Genomic DNA, 14,104 nt, shown 5'->3' on the forward strand with positions numbered 1-14,104 from the left:
TCGAGTACTCCTGAAATTAATGTGCGTCCTCGTTCAGAGCGCTCTAGCTGTGTGTGTGTGTGTGTGTGTGTGTGTGTGTGTGTGTGTGTGTGTGTGATGGCTTTTTTCCAGCCAGTCAGGATCACGTCAGGATGATATGGGGATTGTTATGAGAGCATTATGGGATGCTCGTGTGTGCACGCCTCGCTTCTTCCAGTCGGCTGCTTGGCATTTAAAAAAAGAAAAAAAAAAGAAAAAAGGGCTCCGTTTTTCACACACAGGTAGGGCTCGTAATAGGAGACACTTTCCAGGATCGAATGGTTTAGGAATGTGTAAATTGCTGGAGGCTCTTCCCAGGGAAACAAGCATCCCAATGAAGGCCACAGCTGTAGTTTTAGAAACAGATGTCATGGCAACACTGGATGCATTTTGATTTTAGTTGTAGAGTTTTCTGACTCTTGCAGAAAACAGCCTGAATAGATTTTTTTTTTTTGTTTTTGGGAGGAACGAAACTTTTCAAATCCTTCTCAAACAGTTCACTTCTCATCTTGGTGTCCACCAATGCAAGAACCAAATATGAGCCAAGTTGGCTTCTTTTTGAAAGTGGCTCATTTGGAGAGACGTGGGCAGCATTTCTTTTCCACCCACGATCCCCTGGATCAACGATATCCTCACAAACAAATGACGTTCCAGTGTCCATTAAAGACGCACCACTCACACTTCGGCTCGGCTGGGAATGAGCCAACACTTTCCTCTTACTACGTCGGTCTCTATCACTGACGCTCTCAACCTACTCACATAAAGGAAAAGGGAGAAAAAAAACATGGCACAGTCCAACATGTTCGTGCTCGTAACTCTGCAGAAATGTTACAAATCTCAAAACTTGAAGTACAAGTACATGAGTCAGGAGGTAGGCCGGGATCTGGGAGTGCCAGTGAGGAGCTAGAAACTGGTGCAACCTGGCGCGGCATAAAGCGCCAGCAAACGCAACGGGGGAAGACAACAGATGTAGAGAACAGTGAATGTGTAAAGAACGAGTGGTCAGGAGAATTCAGTGTTTTTTAAACAAGCTTTTATTCTTACTTCATCTGCTCTAAACTCTCAACTTCTTGCTTGTACTTTCTAATCTTATTGTAGGACCTTACTAACACTTGGCACACAGTGGTAACAAACACTTTTTTTACCTGCCAAAGAGACAGTTTACTGCCTTATTTTAGCAACTTGACTTAAAAAAAAATAATAAAGACTACAACTGTGGATCTTAAGAATTATGAAATGAACAGGTGTGAAAATGTTTGGTGAGGTGTTTGTTCTCCTGAAGTCTTCTGCCTTTCTTCTTCTTTTTTTTTTTTTGTGAGCATTGCTCGTCCCCGTACGGGCTTCAGTAAGGATCATGAGACTGCACCTCTGTCAGGTTATCTGGAACCAATTGCCTATTATCCCTGTAATAAAATCCACTGTGTCCTCACACTGTCAGTGAATGCCTCTATTATGACACCTCTGACATAAAAAAAAAAAAAAAAGTATACTAATTAAATAATGAAAAAAAAAAACAGGGTCCCTGAGAAGCATATAAAATGGCCTATGTAGATTTATAAGGCCGAGGACAGCTGGTAAAGTGTAAGCCATTTAAATGTATGTGTGGGGAAAAAAAGATGGACAGATAAATACTTGTGGTGCCAGCACTTCCTTCAAACGTGTCAATTCACAGAACGTAAACCGTTTCCTCTGGTCAGTTTTTTTTTTATCGGCGTTACATCCTTTGTGCTGCCCAACAACAGGACATCAGTGCATTTCCTCTGGGTTTTTGGCTCCCCTCCTGCCCATCTTTCTGCAGTGGGACTCACAAGGCAGTCTGGGGCCCAGAATGATGGTATGTAATTTCAAAACAAGGTGTTGAAGATGGATTAAAAAAAAACCTTTTTGTGCACGACAAAATGTGTCTTGAAATAAAAGCACTTGCGCACACACACACACACACACACACACACACACACACACACACACACACACACACACACACACACACACACACACACACACACACACACACACACACACACACACACACACACACACACACACTCTCAAAAATCTGTCTGCTTCTTTTAGTGAGTTGGTTGAGAGTTGTTTGTGCTGCCTGTAGTGAGAGCGTGAGTGCACCCTGCAGACGAGGCCGTGGCCGGCTCTCTGTTGGAGTGGCTCTCTCCTCGTGTGACCATGAACACTCTATTGTCCAACAGAGTGACGGCAGTCCTCATCAGGCAGCAGTCACACCGGCTCACTGTGTAGTGTTCTCATCAAAGTCATCTCAGTGAAAGGCTCGAAATGTTGATATGATATAACACAGTGTAAGTGTCTGCATCGTTACAACCAGACAAACGTGTGTGTGTGTGTGTGTGTGTGTGTAAGGAGAGGTAGAACTCGCTCGCCCTACACACACACACACACACACACACACACACACACAGCACAAGGGCTCTCCTGAAGCGTAATGTGCACTTCATACGAAAAGCCTACCCTAAAATATATTTTAACTGTGCTGCTTATTGTTTTCACTAAGGATAGACATGGAGAACTAGCAGAATTTGATACGTCTTCTTTTGGTGCAGAAAAAAGGCGTACAGGACAGGGGGGAAAAAACGACAACTTTTTTAGGGGGATTCATAAAATTTAAAGGGAGAATGTCCGACTTTTATGAAACCAAAACAAACTTCTGTTTGGAGACGCTTCCCCTCTTCTGAATTCTCTCCATTTTGGTGGGACATGTAAGAAGAAAAAAAAAAACACATTTGGGAAACACTGACTGAGTGTCTACCGACCCACAAAAGTATAGCACAAGTCTTACAACTCAGAGACAAAATGCTCTGTTTGAAAATTGCTCTCCTTGTGATGTCACAGTGGGATTCTGGTTAAAAAAAAAAAATCTGCTCCTGTGTTGTCTCCGGCGGCCATGTTTTTCCCAGGCTGCACGCTGACATTGAGCTAACGGCTCACATAGCGGATTTGTCCACAGGGTGGTGTTGTGACGTGTGATAAAGCTGTTGTCATCTCCACAGTCTTTACGTTTTTTAAAGGTATTGCCAGACGAACACACTTCGAATGTTGACCTCGTTGTGCTTGTGCACACATTCCTGTCGCCGTAGACACCTGGTTGTAATGCATGCAGTAGTCGTTAGTTAAACCAATCAGAGTTAATTCCCTGAATTGCTGGGCTGATTTTAATAACGGCGTGGACAGAGGGAGTGGAGCTTGAATCTAAGTTAACGTGTTCTTTGTTTCGTGGATCTGATCTCCGTGGGGCAAGCACACGTTTTGCTGAACAGGGGAAACTCCAAGTCGTCAACAGTCTCGATACGACAGCGATGGCCCGCGGCCAAAAGGCGTCTGTTGTTTGTGTTTCAGAAACCGTGTCAGAAATGTGCTCAGTTATGTCCCTTTCAGACGGCCTGTGAATGCAGCTCTTCTTCTGTGGAGCTCAGCCCTCGACGCCCTCAGTGGGTGTGACCTTGTGATCGCATGTTGTGTTGATGAACGCTCAGTTCATTGCTGAAGGAAAGCACCGTTTATAGTGGAAGGCTATTGGAGTCCACATCATTAACCATCCAACACGTGTTTACACTGCAGTGTTGTCCTCATTTTTTATTATTTTTTTGGAAAAGAAATTCACGAGGAATTCCAATGAGGCTCTCCCTCGAAGATGAAAGACAAGTGAAAGGTTGTTTTTTTTTTTTTCCCCAGTCTGTTCGCCTTTTTTTGGGATGCTGCATATTTCTTAAAGTTGAAGCATAAACTGAAAGCAACTTTCCCCGATATCAAAGATAAAAATGGAGAGAAGTCCAAACATGTTTGTACGAGATTGAAATTGTTGGAGGAAAAAGTACATCTTTCTGGATTGGGTGTGTGTAGAGATGTAAGTTCTACAGTTCAGGTGACTTGGTCAGAACATCCACATGAGTGCTTAATGGCATTATTGGCCGTAATCTGGTTATAGTGGGCATGTTCAGTTAATGAGTGAAGACGACGAGCGGTGAGAGACAACAGATTGCCGGCAAAGTCGACCCATTGCTCCGGCTCTCTGCATCTGTCAATAGAAATAGGCTCCATGTGGCTCTCCTGTCGCCTTCACTTAACTTCTGAAACGCTAATGGTCGCCTGGATGGATTTTTTTTGGCGAGGAGAGGAAGCCTATTGTCAGCTTGTTTTAAGGACTCGTGGAGTCCGCCAGTTATGATGTCATTTGGAGCAAATAAGGACGTTTCTTCCAGCCACGCTATCTTGTTGTTTTATCTCTCTCTCTCTCTTATTGGAGTGTGGTAGAGAAGTGCGTGCCTTCATCCTCGGACAGCACAGTCTGTGTGTGTGAGGCCAGACAGTAAGACTTTGTTTTAGTGCATGTGCATGTTACTCACCGATATGTCATCACGCCTGAGGGTGCTGTGAAGACGGAGCAGCAGGGTGTGTTATCAGCTGTCTAGCCCCCCTTCCAGGTGTCGGGGATAAGTAGACCAATCAAATGTTTATATATATATATATATATATATATATATATATATATATATATATATATACAAACTCTTCGAGTTTTTAGGACATTTGAAGTCAGCAAGTGTCAGCTTGGTTCCATTTAGACTAGCAGTGATTTTTACTTCAAATATATAAAGCTTTAAAAACTTGAAGAACAAATAGAGCCTTTAAAAGCGACTGGATCTCATGAATATCTAGTCAGTCATTAAGCGCTGCACAAGCTGCAGCTCGTTTGCCTAATGGTCTACTTAGGAGGCTTACATCCTTTTTATTTATTTATTTATTTACTTTTCACATAATTTCTTGTGTTCTACCCGATCTTCTTACTGTCTCTAACTTTTCCTTTTCGCTCCATTTGATCCGTGGTGTTTTCTTCCTCAAAAATGCAGCAGCAATCCCCCCCCCCTTCTCCTCTGTCCAAACTCCTTTCGCCTTTTTGTTTCTGCTTTTTTTCTGTGATTACTCAGGGAAACTTTGTGTGCCTTTTGTGTTTTTCGGCTGTGCGACATTTAAGTTGTGAGAGTGCTGACGGACGGTGTTTATTAGTGAACGTGGTACGACACATTGCTGTTTTTGGAGTAGGGATGCCCCCTGTTACTCAACCCATTGTTAGGGGATGAAAAGAGCCGTAGTCCCAGAAGTTAAACATGTATGTTTGCTTTTATTTTTGAGAGAGAGAGAGAGAGAGAGAGAGCGCTCAGTTGGTCAAACACAAACTAACTCCTTTAAAGAACTGCACCTTGGATGTTGTAGCCTGCTGATCATTCCACAGGTTGTTGGAAGTCAGCCTCTCCTTTATATAACACAACCATTGTTTGCTGCGGCTGTTTTCGATAGCGAGCAGCTTCATCAGCAAGGCTGAATCTACCTGGATCAGCCTGATGGAACACGCACTTTGCTGAATCAAGTTTCAACGAGCACAGGCTGAAGAAGTGTTCATACATGTTCAGTGTTTCTGTGACGTTTTACCTGCACACAGTGAGCCCTGTTTATATCAGGCTGCGTTCTTTCTCCATCTAGTTGTTAGATGTGAATCAATAGATCTGATTTAGAATGAGGCTTTTTTTTTTTAATGATTAATCTTAAAAATGCACTTTAAAAAAACCCACGTTTGTAAGCAGAAGGATCATATAAGATTTGGAGGATCTGAAGAAACACATTTGGTGGTCCGTGCTGTCTTCACTCAAACTGAGCTCTCAGGTTAAAGTAGAAACAACGAGGGTTCCAGAGAACAAACCAAAGTTTTATCACTTTGCATTTTCCTCTCAAACTCTCTGAACGAGACGAAAGCATAGCCAAGGACCAAAGTGGGCATGATACAATTGGTTTATTTACCCTACATAGTCATGCTTCACTGTTAAATGGACTTTGACTTACTAGTCACCGTGACACACACACACACACACACACACACACACACACACACTCTCCACCCCACTCCAGAATGCATCTGGTTTATTGTGTAACTCCTCTGGGCACGGAAAAACTAGGCCTATCACCACTCCTGGCGCGCCCCCCCCCCCCCCCCCCCCGCGTGTCAAGGACAGACGAGGGGGGGGGGGTGGGGGGGGGGGGGGGGGGGGCTGTCCCCGTCTGCTGCTCCTCTACCAAGCCTCGTCACCTTTCACATTCTGCCATTGAGCTGTCCCAAAAATAATAGTCCCTGTGCGAGGACTCTGGCTCCCGAATGTGGGTGAGCAGAGAGTCGATAAAGAAGAAGAACAGAACCCGGGCACGCTGAGCACGAAGGCCATAGCATGACTTCTGCGTGGTTTGACATATGACCTATATTCTCCCATGACCTACATTCTGCTTGTAATAAAAGGGCTGCAAATAGACACTCTGGTATTTCTAAATGTTTTTTTTTTTTATTGTTTTTTTTTTATTGTCACAAGATGAAAGTGGGGACATGTCACACTTTGATTTTATTTATAACTGCACTGCTGTTGTCTTTCAGATGGAGAAATAGGATCTATTGAGGGCTGTACATTTACAGACGGCTCACTCATGACTGTAACGTGAAAACGTTATGGGATGCTTTTATGTGCTTGCGGGGAAGGTTTCAGGGTTGGGACTTCAAGTTGACGCCCATTAGCTTTTCTCAGGGTGGTCATTAAAAGGTAAACCCTTGCTTATTGCAGCCCTGTTTAATAGCAGAGGTAACTGTTGGTTCAGTGCAGCGCTCACTTTAGGGGCACTGCAGAGGACTTAATGATTGTGTGGTGCAGCAGCTGGTGACTAATGCTGGTGGAGTAACTTGTACCCTACGTTGGGTCACGTGGTGAATCGACCAACCACGCTCTCTTAACACGACACCGTGAAAAAAAACGTGACGCAGCGGGAGATCTTTGGAGTCAGACAAAATGGTCCCGCGCGCTCTCGCTCTTCTAGGGCTGAGTCAAAAACATCCATTTATCAACGCGCTGCAATACTTTCTCTCCCTCTTCAATATGGCTTCTGAAAATCCTGAGATCAATTATTTTGTTGTCGAAAAAAAGAAGGCACGTTTTCAGGACAGAAAAGAAGAGGTGGAAAGAAAACGACGCGCGCTGTTGGTTGACAATATTAGCTTGAAAAGTTGATGGGTGAGACATGATTCTGCAACATCCTTTTTTTTTTTTGTTAGATTTCTTTTGGCCATTTTTTTCCATTATCGGGCAGAACAGCTGACGAGAGACAGGAAATGTTCGGGGGATGACATGCAGCAAAGACCCGAGATCGAACCCATGTCTGCTGTGACGAGAACCCAGGAAGTGACACAACCACGTGACACAACCACGAGTCTACTGGAATCCCCCGAAAGCGTTATTCCAGCTAACTGAGGCGTTGCTATCGTGTTCTGATCTGACGTCCAATCAGAGTCTCGTACGTAGAAACGGACACTTCATATTTATTTGATTTACATACGAACTTATAGACTGTAGTATTTTCCTCAATATGTTAGGCCTTTTGTGACGTCAAGCGTCGTTTAGAAGAAAGACACTCCAGATTGTTTCCCCCTTCATCAAGTTTGTTTAATGCCAGTGTGAGGAACTTTAGGCGTGTCTCGATGTCAGCGTCTCCTGTGGACAAGGCTGATCAAAAAATCGTCTGCGTCTTCTCCCTGATTAAAGTCTGTTTTATAACCAGAGACAAAACAGCCCACAGTGGGTTTAAAATGTTCTGAAGAGCTTATTTTACTCATGCTGCTAATATACCCATAAAAATGTTTTCGAAACAAACTTTCATCCAGGGAGACATCTTAGGATCCGTTTATTTTTTAGGAGATGAGTTGAGAGGAAATGATCGATAAGAGGAAAAAAAAAACCCCCAAAAAAACTTCCTTCCCATTAAAGTCAAACTACAGAATCTGTCCATCCGTCTGCTGCGTGATTTTCTCTCGTTCTTTCCTTTTCACTGTCTCTCTTTTCTTTGCCACAGTGAACACAGAGGGGATATGACAGGAAGGAAACGTAAAGGCCTTACTGTACTAATTGGCTATGAAGAGAAGGGCTGGTCTGTTGAGGAAGGGAAGGGAAGGCGGGAAGGAAACGGGGAGGGAGGAAGCACGGATGATTGGTTCACTAAGTGCTTATTAGTCAGACCTAGAGCCAGTGTTTTGTTTTTGTTTTTGTTTTTTTTCTTCCTTTTGTTTGACGTCACTTAAAACGGGGCCTTTTATTGTGCCAAGAGTGGAGTTGTTGGATGTGTGCCTATAAGAAGAGTCCTACATCCATCCACTGTGACTTCAGGTAGTGTGTGCGTGCGTGTGTGTGTGTGTGTGTGTGTGCGTGTGTGTGTTTATGCTGGACACACTGTGGCCTTCAGCTCCCAGTCTTCATCTCTGTCCTCACTTGTCCAACTGCTTGACAGCACCTTCCTGCACGTCAGCTGGAGGACGGCTTTGCTGCGCGACGCGTGCTGAACTGTACGTCTGTGTGCACCATGTATGTGTGAGAGAGAGAGAGAAAAGACTGCGTGGGCTGGCTGTGCTGGCACACAGCAAACAGTTGTTAACAGCTTTTTTTTTTTTTTTCCTTTTTTTTCCCCTTCACATCAGCCATTAGCCATAGGTGAAGGGTAAAAATAGAGTGTTATGCAATGCTTTGATGGGACTTTATATAATTACGCTCTGTAAAAAGGTGGCAACCTTGGTGTAAATGGAGAGCAGTCCCGTCCCCCCCCCCTCCTTTCTCTCACGTATATTTCTCCTCCTGTATGAGCAGGCGACGAGCACTTCGGTGAGTTGAGTTTCCCATGAATGCAAAGCCTGCATCGCTCTGAAGCACAGCCGCTTTGCGTGACGTGAGTCAGTTGCGTTCATCCTCACATTCTGAGAGGCAGACTTTACTTTGAATGCCGACTGACACAAGTCTCAGAGAGTAACATGACGAACACTGCTGTATGTTAAATGTCAGTTTATATTAGTATTAAAGAAGAAGCAAGGTATCAGGTTTTCACATGAAGAAAAGTTTTGCCAGTATTCAGGTCAGACTCCGTGCAGCTCGGGATAGATCATCACATAAAGAAAGTTGATCCCGTCGAACACATTCATACGCTGCTGACGAAGCAGCGGGAGCCACTCGGAGTGTCTCGCCCAAGAGCACGTCGGACTTGTGGCTGCAGAGGCTGGGCATCGAACTCTCAACCTTCCGGTTTAGGAGACAACCGACCAGATCTACCAGCTGAGCTACAGCCGCCCCAAAATAAACACGAACTAAGTTTAAAGTCACTTGAGTTCTTAATGGATGAGCAGTGCCGACCGATGCCAAATCATAGTTTCTACAGTTTACTCTAAAGATTAGAGGAACTTTTTTTTTTTTTTTTTTTCTCGAATGATTTTTTTTATAAATATTTTTTTAAAAAGTGGAGTAAAATTCCTTGCACCTTTATACAGCCTGACCTGGCTAATAAAGCTGATTATGATTCTAAATAATCATAATCCTCCGCACTGTAAGCTCATCAGGGAGTGACTGTTGCTGCTTTAAAGAGCTCGAATCGAACGTAACCGCGTGACGCCGCGCGGGCCTCTGAGCCATTAAAAGGATCGCGTGGACAAGTTTGAGCAGCGCTCAGTGTGACACGAGGCGACTCTTAAAGCAGCACGCTAGCCGGGAATTCAATCAGAGCAGCCATATCAATAAGGACACCCCCCCCCCCCCCAATATAAAGAGAGAAGTGATGCTAATGTGCTGCGTGTGAATGTGTGGCGTTGTAAGACGCACTCTTCACTAAAGCCAGGACATTCACTCATCAATTTTTTTTAATTTTTTTTTGAAGATTAGAATGAGCGTTTAGCGCTACAGCTACAGTAGACCTATAAAGTTACCTTGTCTTGACACAACATGCACCATATAATGGAGCCAGCTTTAATGGATGGGTTAACGCATTCTGCAGAAAAGTAAACCCATTTTCCTCCATCTCCCCCGAGAGGCTCTCCTCTATTGCTCCGCCATGACCACTTCCACGGCTGTTATGCAATGCACTGTTACATTGCGCCTGTCTCTGTGGTTGTCTGTTGGATGTGGAGTCATAAGAGCACGAGGATCCAGATGAGCTATATGATGGACCCCCCCCCCCCCCCCCATGACTGACACATGGTAACCACAGCACACACAGCTCAGGATGCATGTTGGACTCCTGTCTTCATTGATCCTCCGCTCTCCTGACCTTTTCCTGATGTATACAGTTCTGGAAGGCTACATAGGAAAGAGAGGCCCACACGCACTGCTTGGAGTATACTGCATGTGTTCATGTGTTTCTCAGTGATAATGGACCTTCTAGTTAATAATGCAGCAGAGCGAAGCCACTGCACCACCTTTTTTTTTTTCCTCTTAGAAAACTCATTTTCTCTTTCTCTCTCTCTCTCTCTCTCTCTCTCTCTCTCTCTCGCCCGGTCTCTCCTCCTCCCTCTCTTGTCCTCCTCAGGCCAGCCTTACTAAACAATTTCATTTGTTCCCATCGACCCGGTCTGTCAGCGTTTGCACAGCCGATACCAAGTGTGGGAGGAACAAATAGATTCATTTAGGCCTTCTTTCTGCATTGATCACTCTTTTCTTACCGTCAGTTTTTTTTGTTTTGTTTTGAAGAGGTGATCCCATACTCGTTTGACTTCCTGATACAGAATCTGATTCCATCAGTTGTTTTGCTGATGCTGTTGTGAGTTTGAAACAAAGTATAAATATGACTGCCATCATAGTTTTCTGCTTTGTGATTGGCTCAGTTCTGGCTCAGTGACTTTAATGTACCACTGTATTGATAATATTACGACAAAGCAGTTGTAATAATAATTGATGTATTGTTAGACCATGATTCAATGTTACATCACAAGGACTAATGGAGTTCAGCAACTTCGACAATGAGACGGTTATTTTCTGGCCTCTTTGTTGATCCTTCAGTTCAGAGACTTCACCCTTTTGGTTTCAAGCAGATATGAGCTGGAGCCTCTCTGGCTCACCTGTGCAGCTCCATTTCCTTTTTCATGGATCATTTTGGACCACCATAGCACACGGCTTCTCACACAAGCCCCACAGGGCCGTGTTTGTAAGACTGCAGCTCCAGCCTGATAACAAATAGCTGTTTAAGCTGTTTTATACGAGTCGATCACCTGAAGAATAGATCCTCCTCACCGCTCGGTGCTCTCCGCTCACTGTGATAGATAGATGGATGAGTGCCAGCTGATTTCAAGGAGTCAGACATGAGGTGCATCTCCCTCCCTCCCCCCCGTCTTATTTCTGCCCTCGGATTTTCTCACTCTAATTTTTTATCTGTCCTCCTACTTAAGACACCACGAGGAGATGAAAAAGGAGGAGTTGAGATAACTGTATTTAATCACTAATGTATTTTTCCACTCGGGTCAGGATAAACAAAGGGCCTATATCTTTTATCCTGCCTCCTTTTTTGCCAGAAGATAAAGTTGCAATAATGTTGAAATGAAACTAAACGACATAATGATGTTTCTACAGGAAGCTACACCCTATCGAATGTCACTGCTGAAATGAGACCAACTCAAGATTTCCGCATTAAAATCGCCATCAGGAAAAATCCACACGGACTCTGCGAATGACTTGGACTGTGCTTGGATGCATGCAAAAATACTTTTTTTTTTTTTAAAGATGCCATCTGCCTTCTGAATCCCTCACTTAACACGTATCCAACAAAGTTGTTTTTAAGGAGGAATGAGAAAAGAACATTTCTGGCACCGTCAGTCCTGCTGCTATCTCCTGCCTGCTTGGAGTGATATATCGCGAAGCGCCTCATTTTTAACAGCTCCAGTTTCCTACCAGTCAGTGATTTCCAAGGACTTTGAGCGTCCTCTAATAAAAGACGAGGATGCTCTCGTATACCCTCGTTCTTCTCTCCCTGCACCACTGAGCGGCATTAAGTGAACTGAGATGTCCTCGTCACCCCACGTTGGGTCAGAGGAGTAAAGGCGTATAATGAAAGGTCAACCAAAGCTACTTCCTACAGTAGCTTATTGAAAAAAAGAAAAAAAAAGAGAGAGAGCTTGTTTTGTCTTACTGTCAAACTTTCAATACTAGCACATGTTTGAGGAATGAAAGCTCAACAAGCACTGCTTTGCGTTTAGTGTGTCAATGTGGATGTACTGTACCTTTAAATCCACTCCACAAACCTTACGTCACAGTGACAGATCGCTATGGTGACGGAGAAAACAGAAGCACCTGAACTCTCTCATTTGTCAAGTTGGCTGAATTAAAAAAAAAAAAAAAAGAAGAAGTTAGGGCAGCAGCAAGAAAAAAAAAAAGAAGCTCAACAAGATACTGGTGAACAATTTGATAATAAAAATGTGTTTGGTCCTTCCTTTTCCAAGTAAAAACGTGATGTCATCATGAACTGAAGTAAATAAAACCCAGAGCTTTTAATTAGTTCACATTATTCGTCATTCATCCGTCTTCACCTTGTACCCTCATCAAGTTGATCCTTAGGGGAATGCGACAGTCTTTTTTTTTTTTTTTTTTTTTTTTTTTTATACCCTCATCCCCTTATCGTTGAATGAGTTTTCTTTTTTGAGTGCATCATATCTCTGTTCAACAAGAACACACTGTTTCTTATTCCTCTGCGCTCCCGTCTCGAGGTAGCGCACGCAGACAGCCGAAGAGTCCACAGAGCGATCGTGTGAACTTTTCAACCCCTCTCTTCCCACTCGCCTTGTCTAATGCTGCACACTGAGGCAGACGGTATACAAGCGAGCCCAGTGAAAACAAGCCACCATCTCTCTCCTGCTACCGTCTATCTGTGCGCCCCCCCCCCTCCTTCCCTCCGCCCCCAATAAAATCCTCCTCCAGCCTGGTTGCTAAGCAGCGCAGGGAGAGCTTGACAGTGTTGACGTTGTGCGCGCAGGACCACTTCCTGTAAACAGCCGAGCGCTCCCTTCGCTCTCAGCTACAGAGTGAAGAAGAGAGAGCGAGGCGAGGCGAGGCGGCCTAAAATAACCCTCCGACTCTCACAAAGGAGAAGTGATGACGGAGGGGAGAAAAAAAAAGGGGCAGTCAGTCTTCACTTAGGTGAAATTTTCACCAGACGCTGAGATAAGAGGAGTTTCAGGAGGTTTTTTAAATGTATTTTCTTTTTTTTGCTAGGCATAAGCCTTGGATTAAAAATACCACCTTGGTTTTATAGAGAGTTGGAGCGGTTGTGCATACAGTGGGCCTGTTTGCGAGTTTGCATCCTCTGAACACTCATCCTGATATTTTGGATTTCATATGTACAGTAGATGGAAGCAAATAAAGTCTTTTTTTTTTATAGATTGTCCTTACTTACACATTTACACACATACTCATCCTACCGTCTCTTCTGTGTTGCAGCTCTGTGGCGGTGAAGATGACCACAGCACGGTACCGTCCCACCTGGGAGCTGGCCGTGGATCCCCTGGTCTCGTGTAAGCTGTGCCTTGGAGAGTTCCCTCTGGAGCAGATGACCACCATCACACAGTGCCAATGTGTCTTCTGTACACTGGTGAGACGGAAAAATCCAGAAAGCATTGTCCCAAAACATTTTTCAGCATTCCCCCCCCCCCCCCCCCCCCCAAAAAAAAAAAAGTGCAGTAATCAAGTGTATACAGTATGAGAGAAATCCTCTTTACGTGTCACTGTAATAAAATCAATGATGACCTCAGCGTCCATTACCAATCACTGGAACTAGAGCGGTGCAGAGATGGAGAAACAGTGAGCACTAAAAATAGAAGCTTATTCTGAGCACACAGCATGGGAGGTGGCTGTAATGATCAAACTCGGTTAATACAATTTACACAACAGAGGTCAAACTACAAGACAAGCTTAAGCTACTTTTCACTGAACCACTTAAGAGTTGATATATTTACTGTATATGTGCTGAGAATTTTTCGTTGCAAGCAGAAAGAGAGGAGATGAATGTAGAATTGAGGCTAATATAATGTTTGGGCAGAAAATCTTAGGTACTGAACACTAAATCTTTCTGGGGGGGGGGGGGTTCCCCAGTGTTGGAAAAGAACAGTCAGGACTATTTTTTACAAACAAAATCATAAACGTAACGGAGCAACCAAAGGTGTCTCACTGGCTTCCAGAGCCGAGCTAAAAGCTTCAGTAGCTCACTGCAAGCTACAGAGCAGTAATTAAAGGTT

General features: G+C 44.0%; 1 protein-coding gene across 5 annotated transcripts in view; it reads left to right on the plus strand.

Annotated features, from left to right (window-relative positions):
• The window catches only part of rnf144aa (ring finger protein 144aa), a 32,097-nt gene that overhangs the window by 3,848 nt on the left and 14,145 nt on the right, over positions 1-14,104 (plus strand). For all 5 annotated transcript variants that reach the window (XM_079369723.1, XM_079369724.1, XM_079369725.1 and 2 more), the window contains one exon: positions 13,311-13,461. In XM_079369723.1, coding sequence (XP_079225849.1) covers positions 13,311-13,461 — 151 coding nt within the window. The remainder of the gene's footprint in view (positions 1-13,310; positions 13,462-14,104) is intronic.

The sequence above is a fragment of the Symphodus melops genome (genome assembly GCF_947650265.1).
Source record: "Symphodus melops genome assembly, chromosome: 19".
Taxonomy (NCBI): domain Eukaryota; kingdom Metazoa; phylum Chordata; class Actinopteri; order Labriformes; family Labridae; genus Symphodus; species Symphodus melops.